We start from the raw sequence: 23230 nt of genomic DNA, 5'->3' as shown, positions 1-23230 counted from the left end.
ACCTGGAATTTTCACATATTACAGTGAAAATCAACATTTAAAAAAAAAAATAAATACAAAAAAAAAAAAAAAAAAAAAAAGAAGCCAATTTTATTTATATGAAGAGATATTTTGAAGAATTCATTTCAAAACTTGTTTTTATTTTATTTTTCAAATACCAGAAATGTTGTTTATTTCTGTTTATCAAAAATAATAATAATTAAATATGACTGAACAGAAAAATCCTCAGATTTTCAATGTGGTCAAAGTTTGGACCCCAATGTACAGTATGTTGGTTTTCATCCTGAGATTTGTGAAACATAAAGAAAAACATTGAACTGTATAATTTATTTTGAGGGTGAGTTGGGGTGACGAAAATGCTTGCCACTTTTTTGCTCATTTGAGCTATTAATAACACTGAAACTACACTGCATAGTTTTTCTGAAAGTACATTCTGAAAGTTTCATGAGTGTTTCAGTCAGACAAGATTACAGTATATTTCAGAAACCGATAAAACAAATAATACATCATGTATTCATTATGATTTCTGTTGATGTAGATCCTTGCCACTTACCATTGAATATAAATGTAATATTAATCAACATAAAATATATAAAACGAGCTATTATATCTTAATGTATGCTTTAAATGAATGCTTTTTCATCATGTCCTCTTTGAGACTGAAATGAATGTCTCAGAGTTTACATTTTTACATGCAAAAACCCGATTTGACATTTCAGCAGGGTCTATTAAAATGCAGTGAGATTGTGTGGTGAATGCTGCACGTATGTACTGTATGTCATGAATTACACAGCTAATGAATTTCTGAAAAAAAAAAAAAAAAATCCATTGGACTTCATGTAACAGTGTTTTGTGTTTTGCTGACATAATGCATGGTGTTTATCATGTGTTCACTGACTAAGAGAATAAGAAGGTGGTGGTGGTTCAGAGGAAAAAAACAAAACAGAGTTAGATCTCTGGGTCTCAGGGTCTGCTTGAGGGTAAGAATGGAAAGACAGATGGAATCAAATGAAAAAGGAGAAACAGGGGTCACAGCCACTGTACATCAGCCACTTGGACTTCGATGACATGTTCTGGCAGGGAGGTTGGTGATGGAAGGCCAGCAGTCAGAGGACCCTGAGGTCATACAGTTTGAATTTGACTGGGAGAATTTGAGAGAATGCTTAAAATGCTGATGCTCATAATTCTGTTGAAGACATTTAACAGGGTTTTTTAATTTAGTTTTTATTTCAATTTTATTTTGAATTCATCCTTTCAATTTGGTTTGATTCTATGATTGTTAGTTTCCGTTTAGTTTAGTTTTTTCAGTATATTCTGTCGTTATTTTAGTTTTAGTATTTTAGGGTTGCCAAAGTTAATATGTAAACTGATATCATAAAGGCATTTTTATGCTGAAGGCATTTTAGGTTGTAAAGGTTTAAAAGTATACTGTGAAACTAAAATCAAAATTAATTTGTGGTCATTTTAATTTAATTTTAGTCAGTTTTAGAGTCATGAAAATCTATTAAAGTTTAGTTTCAGCTTTCCCAATTTTGATACTTTTATTATCAGGTAACAAAAATATTTTCATTTTGTTATCAATAATAACAAGGCTTTTGAATCAGTGTTGCCAAGTTGCCCAACACACCCAAAATATACAAAGTTACCTTAACCTCAGTGGTGATGAATGCACTATAAAACTCTCCATCAGACTCAGTATGCCACTGAGGTATGGGTCTCAGCCGGTGACATCAACAAGAGGGTCATCAGCCCTTAGCTGCATTGTTGGAGCCAAACAGCATTTAGTTACCACTCCAAATTTGCTCATGATTATTTGAAAAAATCGGGTTAGACATGTTACATCATCATTCACAGATCCCAGATGCAGCAGTCTGGTATGGCGTGAGCACAGTGTGCATCTAATAACTCAGCTGGTGATTGGAGGAGAAGTTGCACGGTTTAGGCTTAAAAGCACTCTGTTTCCTGTCCCATCCAGGCCAACGGTTGGCGTCTCCAGGGAGAGGGAGTACTTTGAATGTTATTTTTAGGAGCAGAGAGCTCATTTACTTTTCCCAAGGTGAACAGAGAAATCCATCTGATCCCGACAGCGGCCCTTCACGTGTCAGGCTAAAACACGCTGTCAGACAGACACAAGCAGAAAAGAAGCTATTCAGTCATATATTAGTATTGACATATAGAAGAAGGTATTAGTGGTGATGATGAAGATAATGATGACGGAAACAGAGAGTGCAATAGGAAAGTGATTCTTCATACTGTTGCATGATGTCATGTCTGTTAATGATAATGACATGTTGTTAATAATGATAATTTTAGTGCAGGCCAACAAATTGAACCTACATTAAGGAATATTAGTTACACTCAATCGACAGCATTTGTGTTACCTTAGAAATGTTTTTTCTAAGACAAAGAGATAATACTGGTCGTGGAAAAATGAAATTGGAAACATTTGCAAGAATTACTTATGTGATTTATGGCTAGGGCCCAGTATACAGTAATTCTGAAAATGTTTTCAATTATTCTCATTACAATTATCCAGCTTTAGAAGTCTGATTATAGCCTTGTATAAAGTCCAGGTGTGGTCATTCTTAGATTTGTATGTATCTGTATATTTAGCAGCACTTTGAAGATTTATAACATGAGACGCATTTAATCAAGAATTTTAAGAAGTTCCAGAAATCTGCATAAAGGGATAGTTCACCCAAAAATTTAAATTCTCTCATCATTTACTCATCCTAATGCCATCCCAGATGTGCATGACTTTCAATTTTCGGCAGAACACAAATTAACATTTTTAGAGGAAAATATTAATATTTCAGCTCTGTAGGTCCATACAATGCAAGTGAATGGTGACCAACACTTTGAAGCTTCAGAAAGCACATAAAGGCAGCATATAAGTAATCCATATGACTCCAGTGGTTAAATCCATGTCTTCAGAAGCAAAATAATAGGTATGGGTGAGAAACAGATCAATATTTAAGTCCTTTTTATCTATAAATCTTCACTTTCAATTTCATTTTCTTCTTCTTTTACTTTTTGGCAATTCACATTCATACTGGTCAGGGCTGGTCAAAGGTGAAGATAAATATCACTTCAGAAGATATGGATTTAACCACTGGAGTCTTATAGATTAAATTTATGCTGGCTTTATGTGATTTTTGAAGATTCATATTTCTGGCCAGTGTTCACTTGCAACCTTCAGAACTTATTCATGGGATATTTTAATGGGAATGACAATGAGGCTGTGAGGGATAGACTTGCACAAATGTGCTACAGTGGCACAAATGGTATAAAGCTGTATGAAGCTCCTAGATCACATCTGATTTTATACAGCTCATGTTGTCTGGAGTTCTTTGTATACTGAATGTTCTTGGACAGATGTTTTATCAATGTGTTGTCCGTGGAACGATCCAAAAACACTTAAACTGCAGTACAGACCATTGATGAGACTGTAAGTCTATCCCTCACAGCCGCGTTGTCATTCCCATTAAAATTCAAAGATGGCGCTAGCGTGAATAAGGTCTGAGCTGAGATATTCTTCTAAAAATCTTCATTCATTTGTGTTGTGCAGAAGAAAGAAAGTCGTACACATCTGGGATGACATGAGGGTGAGTAAATGATGGAAGAATTTTCATTTTTGGGTAACTATGGCTGAGTTTGGATTTGCATACTACCAGACTACTCTTTCTGACATAGACACAAATAGCAGACGTAGTAAGAGTAGTATGGGTAGTATGCCATTGAACTCAGTGGCCCTATCCCAATACACCCACTTGCGGTTTTGGTCTTGCCTACTTACTTGTCTTACGTATTTCCGGTGTTTGGCCACTAGTGTGCAAGTAGACGTGAAGACTGCGAGTGTGTGGATGACTTTTGATTGCACATTGGGAGACACGTAGACTTAAATATGTTGGTGCTGGTTGTGACAGCTGTTTTTGTCTTTTCACTCAGCTGAAGACTGATTGTCTTTGGTAGCAGTGACTGTTATAGCCTACTTAAAATAATAAATAACTGAAAATTGTACCCATCTTTTCATTTATTAATACACTACTGGTTGCTGGAAGTGTATTGTGCTGTAGAAAATATGTAAGACTTTTTTTTTGTTTTTTTTTTTTAAATAATTGTAAAAGTTAATTATTTTTACTAATTTTGATGTTCAATACATAACTGCTGTAAAATATGAAAAACAAGCAATTTCTTTCTACTTTGTTTCTCAATACACTGCATAAAACTTAAAAAAAAATAAAAACTTTATTCTATAAACCTGTGTGATCCATTAATACCTACTACTGTCATTTATATAAGATGACCAAAGACTGCTTTACACAACTTTTCAGTATGTGATTTCATACAACAAATAAAAAGCATTCAAACGTTTATTTTAAATACATAAACATGAGAAAGAACCTGTGGTATTAGCTGATACATTTTTTATTTTAAAACAACATTTACTAGACGGCATATTGTATGCCACACTCAGGGCCATAGCTTAGAACAAATACAGTTCAGAATTTGTTGTGGGCCCCCCCGGACCTGTGAGCCCCTAGAATCATTACCACCTTTCACCCATCTAGCTACGGCCCTGGTCACACTGGCTGATAAATTACCAAAATGACCAGCGGTATTAGGCAAGAACAAACAAAATAATCACTGGTGATCACTGGGTGAGAAGGATAACAAAGAGGTATATAAATATACACATAAATAATATTTTGTAATTATGATGCTGATATTAAGTCATTCCAAACATGTTATATAATGTTGAATACTTTCATTTATACTCAAATAAATGTATGCTTCACTTACATTTCATTTTCTGTTGAAAAGATTTCCTTGATGTCATCATGGCGAAAATACACAGATCGCTCGGGTAGGCGGGGTGTGGCCCCTGATCGTGATGAACTCTGGGATACACTTAGCCTGAAAGACCTGTGGATTTAGTGTGAGTTAAGTGCACTAAGCTTTGGCATGTTTTAGACATGGGACAGTCTTGGACACTTACTTCCTGTCACGTGCATACGCACTCAAGTGGTCAAGACTGCAAGTGTGGGTATTGGGACAGGGCCATGCTATCCCTTTAAGTTCGTAAATTTTATGCCGGTGTATGTTTCACTGCCTTTAGGACCCAGTGACAGGCGCCGTCAGGATATCCCTTTAAGAGCCCGAGGAGAAGCAGCGCGCATGCGCGTACGTAACTATCGCTCCATCCCTAGTTGGGAGCAGCAGACGTCAACGCTGTACCTGTTTAAAGGAGCCGTGATCCTGGAGGAAGCGCTCAACAACATAGTCTGTTTGTCGTGGAAAGCTGCTGAAGTGACTGGGAAATTGTGCTTAGAAATGCTTTAGAAAGAAAAAACTGTTTTGAAAACCGCTTTAAACTTTAAAGAAGTGTATATAAGACATTTATGAAACTAGGAAATGCACAAGCAGATGATATCGACCGAGGGGATTAAAGGGCAAATATGTTAAGATGATGAGGAAAACAATACCAGCGAATTAGGGAAACAGTCGGAGGGGGAATTTCAGTTATTGGACAGCCGGACAATGGCTTGATTTCTTTTTTTCCGTTTGGTTTGTGCGCTGCGAAGATGCTGCATTCATGATCGAGGGTACGGAAAAGAAACTTTACCGCGTCTCCGTGGAATATTTCATTCTATGAGTTTAATATCTTTGTTTCCTCATCTGTTAGCGGAACCACCTGTTTCTGGACGGATTTTATTGATTCATCATGTCCAAAGTGGTGCAGAAGAAGAATCACTGGAGCACCAAAGTTAACGAGAGCGCGGTGTTTAAGGACGCGCGTGGAGAGCTGAACGTGCAGCTGTTCGGCGGAGCCGAGAACGGAGAGTTCGCGTTTATCGGACACGTTAACGAGAATGCTGTGCTGTTCAAAAACGGGAAACTATCAGAAGGGGAATTACTGCTGGAAGTGGAGACGCTCTCGGTCTCCGGATTGCCGCTGTATGATGTGATGACGGTGATCAAGAACTGCAAGGGACCTATTAGGTTTAAAACTGTGAGGCAAGGTAAGTGCGGGATTTAGCTAACTGTTTCCATTCATTTTAATTAATGAGTTTATTTCCGAGATACAACCTTGCTTGAAAATAATACTGTGCACGTTAAAAGACTTGTCATTTCGCTCGAATATAGTGACTTAGAACTTTCCTTGGGGGCGTTCACATCGAACGCGTTTTTGCGTCCGTTTGTGCTGTTTTTCTTTGTAAAAATGCGTTTGACGGATGTCTTAGTCAAGTTAAAAAGAACTTCAACTGTTAAAAACGCGCCTCGAGACACCTGCGTTCTTTTCTGTGTATGTGTTGCGCTTAGTTTGCGCAATAACGCGTTCGGTCTGAACAGCCCCTTAAAGGGATAGTGCACCCAAAAATGAAAATTCTCTCATTATTTGCTCACCCTCAGGACATTCCAGATGTGTATGTGTATCTTCTGAAGAACACAAACCACTTTTTTTTTTTTTTTAAGATGATCTCAGCTGTGTAGGTCCATACAATAAATTGAATTGTGCTCTACAAAGCATATTAAGGAATCATAAAAGAAATCCTTATACAACTCCAGTGGTTAAATCCAAGTCTCAAGAAGTGATATAAAATGTGTAAGTGAGAAACACACCAATATTTAAGTCCTTTATTTTATTTATTTATTTATTTATTTTTACTATAAATGTCCACTTTAACCAGCCCTCCTAAGCACTCCAATCTCTTCTAAGAGTTCTTCTTCTTTTTGTTTTTGGTGATTCACAATCTTTTTTTGTGCATAATGCATATTGCCATCTACTCTGTAGGGAGGATAATTTATAGTAAAAAAAAAAAAAAGGACTTAAATATTGATCTGTTTCTCACTCACACCTATCACACAGATTCTGAAGACATGGATTTAACCACCGGAGTCGTATGGATTACTTATGATGCCTTTATGTGGCTTTTGGAGCTTCAAAGTTCTGGCCACCACTCATTTGCATTGTATGGACCTACAGAGTTGGGATATTCTTAAATCTTTGTTTGTGTTCAGCAGACGAAAGTCATACACATCTGGGATGGTGTGAGTAAATTGTGAGAGAATTTTTATTTTTGGGTGAACTATTCATTTAAGACTTGTGAAACATTTTGCACCAGGTTAAAACTCATGGTCAACTTTAAATAAGTCTAACTTGACAAAGTCCCTGTCAGCTTGTGATTTAAAACCTCTGTAGAAGCTCTTTGAAGAGTTTAAAATTTGACTCACTAAATAGAATGACTCCAGCCAGGAATCATACATACGTGACACCCTTCTTCACATTTCTGCGCCCATTCGTCATTTATTTCACTTAAACTCATACGTTATAAGCAGATGATGAGTGAGCCAGATCATTCCCAGGTAAAGGCACTACAGACAGGCCATTGTTTGGAGGCACTGCTGCTAAACCCATAGGGCTCTGTCTCATCACATGGTTTGAGTTATGCTGTTCTTTCTGCTCTGTATGTTTCTGCCCCTTTCACCAAATGACTTCAGACAATATCAGGAAACCAGCCAATCAACTCCGACTGCATTCCCAGAGCACCATTGGGCTCAGTTCCAGCCCTTTTTCTCTCTCACATACTCCTGTCTCTTATATACACTCTGGTGTTGAGTTTCAATTTTTAGAATCTATCATGTTGTCTGGGAATATACTGTATATTTTTGTTACCAGCTTTAATAAAAAAAAATGTGTTTGGCAATATATACCATCTGTGTTTCTTACAGTTCATGCAGAAAAGTCATTTTTTGTCTAAATAAGAAGATGAACTTAAAATCCCCATGGTTCATACTTTAGAAGATGAATTATTAATATGAAATGCATTTAGCTGAGCTTGAAGTGCACTATTTTCTCTTGGATAGGGACTCCGCACACTCTTGTACATACAAGCACCTGTAGGTTCAGGAGTGAAAAATGTCTTGATGGCGGTCATATTGCCTTGTGCATTTGTGTGGGCCATTATTATACACCGATCAGCCACAACATTAAAGCCACCTGCCTAATAGCATTCTGAGATGCTATTCTTCTTACCACAATTGTACAGAGCAGTTATCTGAGTTACCGTAGACTTTGTCAGTTTGAACCAGTCTGACCATTCTCTGCTGACCTCTCTCATCAACAAGGCATTTCCGTCCACAGAACTGCTGCTCACTGTATGTTTTTAGTTTTTGGCACCATTCTGAGTAAATTCTAGAGACTGTTGTGCATGAAAATCCCAGGAAATCAGCAGTTACAGAAATACTCAAACCAGCCCATCTGGCACCAACAATCATGCCATGGCCCAAATCACTGAGATCATATTTTTTCCCCATTCTGATGGTTAATGTGAACATTAACTGAAGCTCCTGACCCGTATCGGCATGATTTTATGCACTGCACTGCTGCCACATGATTGGCTGATTAGATAATCGCATGGATGATTGTTGGTGCCAGATGGGCTGGTTTGAGTATTTCTGTAACTGCTGATCTCCTGGGATTTTCATGCACAACAGTCTCTAGGATTTACTCAGAATGGTGCCAAAAACAAAAAACATTCAGTGAGCGGCAGTTCTGTGGACTGAAATGCCTTGTTGATGAGAGAGGTCAACAGACAATGTCAGTTCGATGCAGTCTGGCCAAAGTTTACAGTAACTCAGATAACCGCTCTGTGCAATTGTGGTGAGAAGAACAGAATCTCAGAATGCTATTCTGAGATGCAGGATTGCGCAGTTTTGGTGGAACGAGGGGGACCTACACAGTATTAGGCAGGTGGTTTTAATGTTGTGGCTGATTAGGTATATGGTGTCTAATCATTGCTGGAATGAGCGCATAGCCCGCCCATAACCTTCGGCACAGTTAATGCAGCTCACAACAAATTCACTCATTAATCTTCATCGATTTTTACATTAAGACTCTCAGTCCTGTGGTGACCTTACTAACAGTCTGTGCCCTGGTAGCTCTCTCTGGAGGTAATATGTAATAGGAATACCTCTCAACACTGTTGTATTGATTGATGGAATAAGCATCTTATTCTTCAGCTGAGAAAACACTGTTAACATTGATGTTGAGCAGAGTTGTGGCACTTTGAGCCTAAAGTTGCATGTGGGATGACAGTTTTGGAAGTCTTAAAGGAATTGTTCACCTAAAAACGAAAACCCTTAAATTGTTCCAAATTTGCATGATTTTTCTTCAGTGGAACACAAAAAGAGACATTTTTAAAAATGTACTATTACAGTGAATGGGGACTGGAACTGTCAAGCGTCAGAAAGGATTCAATGTGGTCCATACGACTCATGCACTATATTCCAAGTCTTCTTCAGACTGAAATTTAAGTGTTTATTCACTGAAAATCTTTCAATCAGTCCTAGCACTCCTTGCCACATTCATGAGAGTTAGTGATGCCAGATTTGGGAACAAATTTTTAAAAATCTTTTTTTTTTTTTTTTTTTATCTCACTGAATCAGTTTGACGCGTTTACAAAACCAACCTAGTTATTTGTCTATAAATCGGACTAGTTCTTGAGTTAAACTCACTGACATGTTCTGGATGCAGCGGTTCTTGAGTTAGCAACCTACCAGAGGGGAAGATTCATTATCAAGATGAGTAAATGATGATATAGGTCATTTTAAGTTTTTGGGTGAACTATTCCTTTGAAATGAAAAAAAAGGGAAAAAGAGCTAGATTCATGCAAGATTCATATTTAATTACAGTTTCTTTTGGCCTACATATTAGTGCATAATTCTTTAAAATAGATAAATGCCAAAAACAATATTGAGGCTTTTGCTGTATCATTATGGTGTCTGCGCACAACTAGCCTGACTTGTTATCATGATGCATTTCACAGTACTTACCTTGAATCAGATTTCTCCCATGCTTATGTTCACTGTAAACAAAAGCTGATCCTAGATCAGACTCCCACTCTGAGCAGTTTTCAAAAGGGGCTTGAGATAGAATGACACACTGCGCCACATCCCTGAGTCTGGGAGCTTCTGTGCAGTCTCTCATCCTCTGTGTGGGATTTGGCAAAGGACTGGATTAGGCTGCTGTGCCTGGGGAGAAAATACATGCATGCATTTTGCATGTTTGCACTGGGATCATGCTAATCTACCCTGAGCCAAAGGAGAGGGACTGTGAAATGCCATTAGGCAAGTGGTCAGGGGTCAGTATGAAGGTATTTAGTGTCTGGATCACGTCAGGCTGTGGAGGATTTTAAAGGGATAGTTAACCTCAGAATAAAAATTGTCATTTACTCACCCTGATGCTGTTCCAAACCTACATGACTTACTTTTCTTCTGTGGAACACAAAGGAGATGGTAGGCAAGTGTATTATTCTCAGTCACCATTCACTTCCATTGCATCTTTTTTCATACAATATAAGTGAATGGTGACTGAGACTGTCATTCTGCCTAAGATCTCCTTTTGTGTTCCATGGAAGAGAGAAAGTCATACGGGTTCCTTTAATGCCTAATCTGACACTATAGCCACACACTCTCTATCTCTCTCCCTGTCCCTCTCTTTCTGTATTGTGATTGTTGGCATAGTTACATTTCACTGACCCCATTGCTTTTCACATTGTATTTCAAACAAAATAAAAAAAAAATTCAATATATGTTTTTATATGGATTGCTGGATAGATTTACTGCTGTGTAAATTAGCTGAAGGGAGAGACCGAGGCCTCAGTGGGTAGATTTCATGTGGAAGTGTTTATTTCCTTTTCCTGAGTTCAGTTTAAACATCTGTGTTCTTCAGGAGAAAGAGAGGAACACACTGCTTCCTATCAAGGCCAGTGAGTCAGAACAACTTAAAACAATAAGGGGAAAATCCCACTCTTTCAGTGCTCTAAGAATGAAAGAAAGGAGGAATAATAAGATGAATAAATTGATCTTAGCCACCACCGTAATGTGCGTACACCTGGTTATGTAGTAGTGTTTTGTGTGCACTACTATCAAGGTGTATTAAGCATACAATTCTGTCATCAAGGTAGGTGTCTATGAGACTTCTTATGGTAAAATGTAGTGATGTGACTAACCTGGCAAACTTGGGCAAATTCTGTGATTATTTAGTCCTCAAAAGCGCTCATTGTATCAACACGGAACCTCGTGAACTCAACTTGTGCTTCCACCTGGACCAGCGCAAACTAAGCTCTCGGAAATCCTGTAGAAGTCAACCAATCAGATTTGGTTTGACTGGACTGAGAAAGCGTTTCCAATTTTGTGTGCTGTAAGCCTCAGATGGTTAGTACACAGACTGTGGGCTTGCTGTCTGAGGCTGAGACTAAGATACGAATTTCTGTCTTCTGCAGAACATAAATTACGATTTTTTTAGAAGAATATATCAGCTCCGTAGGTCTATACAATGCAAGTAAATGGTGGCCAGAACTTTGAAGGCCATGTCTACAGATCCATGTATTCAGAAGTGATATGATAGGTGTGGGTGAGAAACAGATCAATATTTAGTCCTTTTTTACTATCAATCTCCACTTTCACTTTAACATTCTTCTTTTGTTTTTGGCGATTCGCATTCTTTGTGCATATCGCCACCTACTGGGCAGGGAGAAGAATTTATAGTAAAAAAGGGCTTAAATACTGATCTGTTTCTCACCCACACCTGTCATATCACTTCAGAAGACATGGATTAAACCACTGGAGTCGTATGCATTTTATGCTGCCTTTATGTCTTTTTTGGAGCTTCAAAGTTCGGTCCACCATTTACTTGCATTGTATGGACCGACAGAGCTGAGATGACTTTCAAAAAATCTTTGTGTTCTGCAGAAGAAAGAAGGTCACACACATCTGGGATGGCATGAGGGTGAAGTATCAGTAAGATACTAAGTGAAAGGCAAACTTTGTATCTTTCATTGATTTTGACATCTTGGTAACATTATACGTTCTACAAAAGGGGTTTTAAAGTCAAAATGGCTTGTGATATGGTGTTGTTTTGTTTCAGCAAAGGGTAAGGTCTTTATTTATTTCTCTGTACTTAAACACAAACCCTTGTATTAATCTGAGTAGTAAGTCAATTGGTCTCACTAGTATTTGTACAGTGTTACTGTTCCAGAGCAAAAACCTGTTCTTTCTCATGCTATGACCGGGCTGTCACCGGGCTTAATGGGGTCTTGTGAATTACTGGTATCTGTGTGACACTGTTGACCTGTAAATGTTGCCATTAAGAATTTCTTATTCGTGGATCAAATTGGATTTTTCCTTGTCAGTGTCAGTTTTCCTTTTTCTCTCCAATTTGGAATGGCCAATTCCCAATGCACTCAGTCCTCATGGTGGCGTAGTGACTCGCCTCAATCCGAGTGGCGAAGGACGAATCTCAGTTGCCTCCGTGTCTGAGACTGTCAATCCACGCATCTTTTCACGTGGCTTGTTGAGCGCATTACAGTGGAGACATATCACGTGAGGAGGCTTCACGCCATCCACCGTGGCATCCACGCACAACTTGCCACGCGCCCCACCGCGAGCGGACCACATTATAGCGACCATGAGGAGGTTACCCCATGTGACTACCCTCCCTAGCAACGGGGCCAATTTGGTTGCTTAGGAGACCTGGCTGGAGTCACTCAGCACACCCTGGGATTCGAACTCTTGAACTCCAGGGGTGGTAGTCAGCGTCTTTACTGCGCTGAGCTACCCAGGCACCCGTAACGGACTCTTGTTAATCAAAACTCTTCATCTCCACTATCAGACTGTCAAACATTTGTTCTTTCTTGCTCTGCATTTGAAAAGCTGACCCGCATTGTCTGATTCTGTTTCCCCCTGTTTTAAAGGGAAAGTTCACCCAAAAATGAAAATTCTTTCATCATTTACTCAACATCATTTTGTTCTAAAACCCTGTAAGATGATGTTAGGCAGAATGATGGCCTCATTCACCATTTACTTTCATTTTATGGAAAAAAGATGCAATGAAAATGATTGGTGAACTAGGCTGTCAATTTGCCTAACATCTCCTTTTGTGTTCCACGGAAGAAAGAAGGTCATACGGGTTTGGAACGACATTAGGGTGAGTGAATAATGATTTTCATTTTTAATTTTTTTTGGTGAACAATCCACAGCATCTCTGTTGGAGGCTATAGTGATTGATTTCATTCATCAAAGGCCCAGGTTACCAGAGAGATGAGCAAACATTCAGCTGAATGTCAGATACTCAGGGCTGGTGTGTGTGCTCAGTGATGTGTCAACAGCTTACCTGTCCCAATAGAGGCTTCTGATGAAGGTCTGGGGTGGATCTTAAATAAACCTCTATTTGTCTTTGTTTTGCCTGTCTCATTTGTCAAGCCATCACTTTCAGATGCTCAAACATGCGCATGGATGCAAAACAACTTAAAACCTGTAAAATCAATCATATTTCTTCTCTTTTGATCTCTTATTGTTTTATTTGCTGTCTGTCGAGCCAAGGAATAGCAGATTCTTCTCTTCGTTCTGTCCATTCTGATGTTTTCTCTCTTAGTTTAATCCGAGTTTAAATAGCACTTATGTAAAAACAGTCCTTTACATGGCAATCCTTTTTGTAAAGCTTTTATCACTTTTCGGTCAGTGATGCTGTCACACTGGTGTAATCCAACAGCTTTAAAGTAGCATGTTTCACAACATCACAGACAAAGCTGTTATCAAGCCATTCAGGTTTTTAAAAAACAGCTGAAATGCAAATTTTAGTCCTTGTCTGTTAGCTTTGAGGCCATCTATATGCTGTAGTGTGCTCCTAAGGGTTGAAATAATAATCTTTTAACATTTAGTCTTTCTCTTACCAGAAAAGGACCAGAAATATTAGACACGTCTTGCACTCACAGGCATATACAAGTTTATGTCCTCGAAAATGCTCCCTTAATGCCTCCTACTGTTCTTCCGCCTAGTAATACCAAGTTGCAAATCATGTTTTACGGCTGTGATGGTTCATTTTAGTTTCAAACGTTTCTGAGTCCCTTAGTAACCATTTGAAGGCCCTTGATCACATTTCCAGGCTTTCTATCTCCTTTTGGTCGGCGATGACAGAGTCATGTATCAGTCACACAAGGGCTGCAAAAGTGTGAGGGATGTGAATTATGAATCAGCAGATGCTTTGAAAGGCAAACAAGCCTGTGGTGAGGGATGGCTGCTAGAACATTGCGCTTTTGCAGGGCAGCCGAATAAATCAGCATCTGTCAGTTTGTGAATGAGTTTCAAAAAGCCTTCAGTTTATATAATCCAAGTGTATTGGCTGGATTTATAAAATCTTGCTCTCTTTGACAAATGAAACTCGGAGAACACAGGCTGTAAATAAACTACAGACTTTGACATCGATGAACATTGGAAAAAACCTGGAGAATATCTCCTTTGACTAAGATTATGCTAAGTGACATCTGTAGAGACAGGCCATGGTTCGAAAAGAGAAACACGTTTGGATTGTTTCTCCTGCGGGGAGGAACATTGCAGAAACAGACTCGTGCACACGTCAGATGTTCTGATCACTCATGCATAGCATTAGTTTTGCTGTTGTTGCCCTCTCACACAAGCCTTAAACTGAACTTAAAGGGATAGTTCACCCAAAAATGAAAATTCAGCATGGTTTATCCTCTTGTTTTTCCAAACCTGTATGACTTTCTGTCCATAACATTCTGCCTAACATCTCCTTTTGTGTTCCATGGAAAAAAAAAAGAAAGTCACACAGGTTTGGAACAACATGAAGGTGAGTAAATGCTTACAGATTTGGCATTTAGGCGAACAACTTTTTAACCTCGAGGTAATCTTTGTGCAGATCACCAACAGTTCTCTAAATTCATGCTTTATCATCTTAAGCTCTCTGGAGAGGTTGCTGTGTATCCACTCAGCTGAAACCCAGGAGTCTGAATACACAGATCTCATTAAGGAAGAGGCCTTTTCCCATCTCTGCTCATACAAGCTTATTTCTACAAGAGTGATGGCTAGAAACGGAGTATGTTGGTCTAAGTTTGGAGGAGGTCATACTAGTTCAAGAGGATTTAGACAGGCTTTTATTGTCAACAATAGCAGACATGCTAAACATTGCCATGCTGGTGTTTGATATGGTCGGTGGTTGGCCGTGCACCCTCTTTTTCGCTGCTCCCTTCTGTTTCTTATGTTTAAGCTGAATATGATTTGCCCTAACTGGCGCTTCTCATCTAAAGTACTCCTTCAAGGGATAGTAGGGATATCGCATGGCTTAAAAGGACTTGGAATATGGAGCATGAATGTTATAGATCACTTTTATGGCACTTTTTGTCCTATTTGGTCCTATTTGGTCACTGTTAGGGCTGAGCGATATATTGAATATTTATGATATAATCAAGATGATTTTGCTGACGATTCTTATTTATTAAGTGCCTTTTATTTGGCCACTGCTTTTTCTAAAGATCGCGTCATTAGACTAATTTCACGATCCTTCAGGGCTGCACAATTAATCAAAAACATATCAGACTCATGATGTAGTCACATGTCAATATTAAACCACAAAAGGCTGAGACTTTATTACATGAATACAATGTCTGTGCACGTTTCAGAGGAAACGGGTGATGCTCTGCTCTTGCTGGGCTTATGATACCAAAGAGCTTGCATGATACGCTGTTTTCAGAGGTCTCAGGGCAATTCACATGCATCGTGAAAGCAAAGTGCTACAGGTTCACACAATCATGCAATTCTAAACATTTGTAAATGCAACACATAAGTAAACAAATCTAAAAACATGACACCGTATCACAGAAAAGAAGGAAATCTAGCTTCTCACCAGAATTGTAACCAGGAACACTGCAAACTGTCAAATACACACACTTTCCATGTACTGCCAAAATAAAAGCTCCAGGTGAAATAAATATGATGAAAACCCATTACCTTTGTATAAATCAAATCTATTCCTAAAATAATAGTAATTATTCAGTTTTATATTATAATAATACAATTGTCTGGGACCCACAATAATAATTCAGTATTATATAATTATCTTTTTTCCCAGAAAATAGTGAGGGAAGTTCATTCACAGAAAGGTTTTAGTAAAAATATATTTAGGTGTTCTTCCTTGTGTTGAAAATATGCCTTCATTATTTTTAACTAGATTTTTAATTTATGCATTTAACAGTTAAAATGTACTAGACTACAATAGCTGTTTTGTTAAAATAATGGTTCCTCTGAAAACAAAAACAAATAACGTTTTAAGCCATTTCAGAGCAAATACGTAATTATCAAGATATATATTGAATATCGTCAATTGTAGGGATGTAACGATTCACTCATCTCACGATGCTTGCAGAAAATACAGAATTATTTTAGATATGGTGCTTACACACTGTCACTGATTGCATTTGAAATATTTTAAATTAAAATTGCATTTTTCTAAAATAATATTGTCTAAATATATATAAAAAATACATATTTAATGGAAGTGCATGCTTATCCAGTTAAATAAAAATCATTTACTGATGAAATCAGACATGACATTTGACATTAGGATTATATTTCCCCATAGCATTATTATATATAATATTCAGCAATATGTATTATAGATTAATATACAGATGAAGTCAGAAGTTAACATACACCTTAGTCAAATACATTTAAACTCAGTTTTTCACAATTCCTGACATTTAATCGTAGAAAACACATTGTCTTGAAATGTTGCTTCAATATATCCACATAATTTTCCTTTCTCATGTTTCCATCTATTTTGTGAAGTGCACCAGTCCCTCCTGCATCAAAGCACCCCCACAACATGATGCTGCCACCCACCTGCTTCACGGTTGGGATGGTGTCTTCGGCTTGCAAGCCTCACCCTTTTTCCTCCAAACATAACGATGGTCATTATGGCCAAACAGTTCAATTTTTGTTTCATCAGACCTCAGGACATTTCTCCAAAAAGTAAGATCTTTGTCCCCATGTGCACTTGCAAACTGTAGTCTGGATTTTTCATTGTGGTTTTGGAGCAGTGGCTTCTTCCTGGCTAAGCAGCCTTTCAAGTGATGTCGATATAGGACTCGTTTTACTGTGGATATAGATACTTGTCTACCTGTTTCCTCCAGCATCTTCACATGGTCCTTTGCTGTTGTTCTGGGATTGATTTGCACTTTTCGCACCAAACTACATTCATCTCTAGGAGATAGAATGCGTCTCCTTCCTGAGCGGTATGATGGCTGTGTGGTCCCATTGTGTTTATATTTGCGTACTATTGTTTGTACAGTTGAACGTGGTACCTTCAGGCGTTTGGAAATTGCTCCCAAAGATGAACCAGTCTTGTCGAGGTCCACAGTTTTTTTTTTTTTCTGAGCTCTTGGATGATTTCTTTTGATTTTACCATGATGTCAAGCAAGAGGCACCGAGTTTGAAGGTTGATTCTTAAAATACATCCACAGGTACACCTCCAGTTGACTCCAATTAACCTATCAGAAGCTAATTGGCTAATTATCTAAAGGCTTGACATAATTTTCTAGAATTTTCCAAGCTGCTAAATGGCAGTTAACTTAGTATATGTAAACTTCTGACCCACTGGAATTGTGATATAGTCAACTAAAAGTGAAGCAATCTGTCTGTAAATAATTGTTGGAAAAATTACTTGTGTCATGTACAAAGTAGACTTGCCAAAACTATAGTTTGCTAATATGAAATCTGTGGAGTGGTTAAAAAATTAGTTTTAATGACTTCAACCTAAGTGTATGTAAATTTCAGTCTTCAACTGTAGGACTATCATTAAACCTTTGTAAAATGTAATTTTCTCTCTTAGAGTAGATCACTTTTGCGCTTTAAACTGATATCCCATCCCTTGCGCTGAAAAGGCGAGTTGCTCTCCCTGTATTACATCACGCATATTGGATAGAACAGACGTTAAATTAAAAAAAATCCTATCTCCACAATGTGCATTGTCACATTTTTGACGTAGGTGTATCATGCCACGATAAACCGTTACACTCCTAGTCAATTGGCAAAAAAATTAAAAGATATAATTTGTTATCCCTAGTCACCATGTACTTTGATTTGTATGGAAAAAAGCAGTATATCCTTTTGTGTTCCATGAAAGAAAGTAAGTCAGACATGTTTGAAATGACAAGTAAATGATGACAGAATTTAATTTCTGGGTGAACTATCCTTTTAAGCATTATTCCAAAGATTTAAAATGTGTATAGCATTACACTGATTACCTGATTTGTGTAAACAATCCCAAAACAGAGGGTCCCTCTGAATAGTGCCTCAAATCTTAATGTAAATGAATGTCATCTGGATTTTCAGAATCCTCCTTTCAGTTCCGTACAATCAGCAGACCATTCACAAAATTAGGATCTGCTGTGTCTGGATATTGTACTTTGGCTCCAGATCTTGTTTGAAAAGGAATTTGGTTCAGAGACAGACACAAATGTTTCAACAGGAGGTACTTAAACACCCAGGAATGGATGCATCCCACTTCAGGAAGAGAAAACAGATCATCCAATTAAATTTAATAGCCATGTGTTAGCATTTACTGAAGGAAGTCAATCTCTACCATAACACACCCTCCGAGAACGTTATGCCTCTATCTGTTATAAATAACGTTTTCTACACATTTTAGTCACTAAATCAATCAAATCTGGATCTGTGATAGGCTCTTCCACCATTTCATTCTCCATTTGTCAGTTATTCTGTTATTAATTCATTTCTCGAGCAGTCACACGCCATTCGTGCATTCTGAACAAATCAAATCTGCAGTTTCAACTGCGAAAACCTTGCTCTACAAAATAGCTGCCACGATTCTAAACATTTGTGGTGTTGAATGTAATGACTGGAGCGTGTCAATGTCTAAACAGTCCTGATGCCTTTTGTTAGCGTGTTTGTGGTGGGACGTCTGGGGGGGGGGGGGCATGCATTTGACAGTTCGCAGCTGTGGAGGTGTGGCTGCCATATGTTTACAGTAGGATTTATACTGAGCATGGGCCACTGTATGCTGCATCTACTGTTATTGTCCCTATCTTTTGTTGTTTAAAGAGGGATGTGTGCAATCCTGTACTAATTTATTATTATATAGTGTGTGTGCAATTTTTCTTGTTTGTGCCTGTTATTGGGGTGTGTGTGTGTGTGTGTGAGAAAGAGCTATACCTCATCAACACCTTTTTAATTGCCTTTTTTCACTGTTCATCTTCATTAATTAGTCTTAACATGCTGATTCGTTCAGTTGTGTCTCTGGCGGTCTCTCTCACCATGGTAACTGAAGTCATGGCATTGTGATTTGAGTGACACTTATGAGAGCCGGCCCAGTTGACAGGGGTCAGAGGCACACACACTGACACACACAAATTATGCTTATGAGAGCAAGCTTATGATGCCTTAAAATGCAGCCTCTGTAGGTAGCTCAGTAGATTGTGGAACAGAGCTAATGTCTGTAATAGTGATCAGTCATATTCTGCCTGCAGTAGGTAGGCTGAATAGGGTTGTTTCTCTCATTGCCATCTACTCGCTTGCTCACTGTTCTGATCTGTCATATCTCTTCTGTATATTTAATTTGAATGCTTTTATGCTTTCTTACTCCCACACAGTCCATCTCCATCTCTTTTACTCCAACTTTAATAGAAAAGCATTAGTACAAGGGTGGCGCATTTTAACGTTTGATGCTATTCTTAACCCTTTAATATAGCGGCGTCAGTTTAAAATTAGCCTGTATGACACTGATTTACTGGCATAGTCTGTAATTCCACCAACAGCTTTAAAGGAGACCATTCCTGGAGTCTGCTAGCCATTCTTCAATCTCTGTTGGGTGGGAATAATTTATGCTAGGCTAAAGGCCTAAAGTTGCCTTGCGGTAAAGTTGATGTTTCTTTCTGTCTGTTTTTCATTTAGGAAGTTTTTTCCCCTCTGTAGTGGTATGCTGTAGACATTTTAGCCTTCATTACTGAGAGGAGAAAGAGAGGGAAAGACAACAGAGTTGTCTAAAGAACCTCTGAGGGGAATTGGGGAAGAGGCATGACGAACCAATTCTCTCCATCTGCTGCTTTTTGGGGTGGAAAACTTTTAGAAGTTTTTTTTCTTTTTCTTTTTAGGTCATTGACAAAGACAAATTGTGATTCTTATGAGTCTTCTTTCTGGGATTGGGGTGGAGAATGAGTTTTTTTGGGGTCTTCCATCACACACTTTTCTGGAAGGCCATTTGCACATTTGCCATGCCTAAATACACACTACAATATTTTTGGAGTGAAAGCTGCATTGAAATGTGAGAGTAAATCCCCCAAATTATTGTTCTATATGTGTATGAAATACTGGAATCACTCTATATAAATAATTTTGATTTGTTGACCTAGTGATAACCATTAGGGGTGTAGCATCCATTATAACGTACTGTATCTATGTCCACCCCCCCTCTCTTTTTGGAAAATAATAATTTTATTTATCAAGTTCTGGTCGCCATGTGAAGAAAATGTAGTTTGCTGCATAAAACGAAAACTATCACCCAGCAGAAGCATTTGAGTGGTAATCTATTATGGCTAGCGCTCACTTACCTGCCTTTCAGCAAGAATTGGTTGTACTTTACGTCACCTAATTAATATTAATGAGCAAGGCAGAGACTGTTTATAATTTGCCCGTCTTGCTGCCTCGCTGCCCTATCAGTCTAGCTTTCATCCACTTTTCGCGCTGTTTTGTTATCGACAAAGAAATCTGCCCTTAAGCCGTTTCCATGCAGAAACGTGTGTATATCACCAATTGTGTACCTTTCGCCTCCCAGATGTCCCTAATACCACCCCCCCCCATCCCATTATTTTTGGTATATTGAGACAATTCATTGAAATTAGCCAGCTTACTGTCATTTTAATTTCACAAATAAATGCAATTTGAAGATGAGGAATTGCAAACAAAAGGGAGCTGTTGCCCTTCTGATAGGACTGTAATATTGGTCCTGATGTTGCGCCTATCGCATATTCCCACTGGTTCCAACCCGAAAGCTAATCGTCATTGCCCTGTTCAAGCTGGCAACCTGCACCAAGTAGTGGGGGAAACTTTCGGTCTTAGTATAAGGACCATCCATCGACGTGTGTATGCTGTGTGCACCGCTATTAAGGAAAAATGTATGCGGTGTAATATCAGGGTTTACATATATGAAACATTCCTGATATTCAATAGGCTATTTTGAACAATCATCTAATCTAAAGCATTGCCATCACAAATGCATTATGTCCTGCATATGTCCAGCAACTTTTAACGACTATCTGAACTTGATTGTCATCTAAAATACATTTTAGCGTCATAATGCAATTACATTTTCTGAAGAAGCTCAGCAAATGCGATCCGAGGTAAAGTGTTAGATTTAAATATTTAAAAGTTTTAAAATCACATTGAAGCTTTTCTCCTAGTATTGTGTATTTATTTTTAATTTCAAACATATTTGTGCATAGAAATACGTTTTTTGTATTGTAGGCTAATTCCATGACTGCCGTCTGTTATTTTGAATGGTGTGGAAAAGCAACTTTAGTAAATAAACGGATGGCTACCGCGATCAATCGCAAAGAGTAGCCATTCATTTGTTCTCCGTGCACTAGTCGATAACAGGTGCATGATTGTGTTGGCACTCCTGGAAGTGTCATGACGCAGATATGTGTGCAGCATCGGATATGTGCAGGTATGCCGTTAAGACCAATCAATAACAGTGCAAGTAATGCTTCACATACAATAAATTGGCTTTCAAGTATGTATACCTTGTCGTCATGATTAATACAGGCTAACGATTGGGGTAAATTCACGTGACACAACATTTTTGCTTTAATGCCAGTTTTCTTGACAAAAAGTGTTTCCAAACCAGTTTTTCGTGACATTTGAAGGATCGACATAGTTTATGCGCTAGTTAAACAGAAAAATATTATCTCGACATGTGAAATTTTAGCGATAATTTGCATTTCCATCAGCTATATCGGTAAACTTTATGATGCGCTACACCTTTTGTCGCAAAAGCCCTTGGATGGAAACATTAATGACTCAACAGACAGCGTTTGCGTACAAAGGTACCTCCAGAAACTGGTTTCGGACAGGCTACTGAGGCAGCAAAATGTCACATTAGGTGGGTTTCCATCCAACTATTTTTATGCGCATTTTGAAATTAAGAAATCCTGAATGGAAACACTTGATAAGCGAATTAACTTTCTAAATTCGCTTATAATTTAATGCACTAGGAGGAGGTGGATTTTCTAGAGTTAAAATTAGTTAAAATGTGCTTTAAGTTGATGGAAACGGTTTATTCGCAAAATGTTTTGACCATTCATTCATGTGTTATGAGTGTGCGATAGCTTGATGTGACTAGCTCACCGAAAGGTCCGACCTTGCTGCACAATTCTTTGAACATAGCGCTTGTCATTCGGAAGTTTTTAACCCACGGCTGGTCGATAAAGTGGGTCCTCACAATCCGCCAGAACAGTTTTGAGAGCGGGCGCTCCCAGGTATACGGAGACTGGCGGTGTGTGGGCATCGCAGCTATTTCAGCCCACATTATATCAGATATTGCAATTATTCTGCGTTGTCTCATGGATGCATTTAATAAAATGAGATATTTGCTCCAATCTTGCAAATAAAACTGTCCCCAAAGCAGGGAGAGGTCATTCAGCTGCTCCATCATGACGAGGCGGCTCCCTCATGATAACGCGCATTACGTAGTGGATGGAAACGTGCAACAATTCGTATTTTCTTAAGTCAAATTTTTAGAAATGTGCTTAAAATATGCTATACATTTTGTATGGAAACCCAGCAATTGTTGCTAGGATAACAGCAACTGATTATCACCATCTGGTGTCCACTAAAGGTAACTTATCTGCTTCATTTATCCAACAGAACCAAAATGGTTTAATAATCTAGAACAGGGGTACTCAAAGTCCCAAGAGGCCTGGTCTCCACATTTCCTTCACAGCAAAGGTCTGGATAATAATATGTAGGTTACATGGTGTCAGTAGTTATATGGCTAGGAAATTATGTATCTTTTTTTGAATAGTTTTTATAACTTAGTCAAGTTAGTCAAGCAATAGTACTTTGTAAACAAAACAAAAAAAAGGGAAGAAGAAAAAATATCCTGATGAGGACATTGGGGGCCCAGAGAAAGCTAACGTATTCCTGCTGTAGAGAGAAATATTTCTCTCTAGCGCTGAACGTTATTTATATTCCGTTCCGCACATGTATACACGTATGCTTACACAATCACTTAGCCCGGTATCAGATAACTAGCACAAAGATTCAGAGCTCCGTCTGGATTTAGGGGGCTTTCACACTGGACACGTTTGCTGCGGTCCGATTCCAAGTGCGATTGTTCCCGGTGCCCCCCGCAGCT

General features: G+C 38.4%; 1 protein-coding gene across 6 annotated transcripts in view; it reads left to right on the top strand.

Annotated features, from left to right (window-relative positions):
- The first annotated feature begins 5223 nt into the window (after positions 1-5223).
- The window catches only part of LOC127427698 (membrane-associated guanylate kinase, WW and PDZ domain-containing protein 1-like), a 204528-nt gene continuing 186521 nt past the window's right edge, over positions 5224-23230 (top strand). For all 6 annotated transcript variants that reach the window (XM_051675439.1, XM_051675442.1, XM_051675441.1 and 3 more), the window contains exon 1: positions 5224-6023. In XM_051675439.1, the coding sequence (XP_051531399.1) occupies positions 5726-6023 (298 nt within the window). In that variant the 5' untranslated portion in view covers positions 5224-5725. The remainder of the gene's footprint in view (positions 6024-23230) is intronic.

Source organism: Myxocyprinus asiaticus, chromosome 37 (genome assembly GCF_019703515.2).
Source record: "Myxocyprinus asiaticus isolate MX2 ecotype Aquarium Trade chromosome 37, UBuf_Myxa_2, whole genome shotgun sequence".
In the NCBI taxonomy this organism is placed as follows: Eukaryota; Metazoa; Chordata; class Actinopteri; order Cypriniformes; family Catostomidae; genus Myxocyprinus; species Myxocyprinus asiaticus.
Note: the sequence above shows the minus strand (reverse complement) of the source record. Positions and strands in the feature narration are given on the sequence as shown.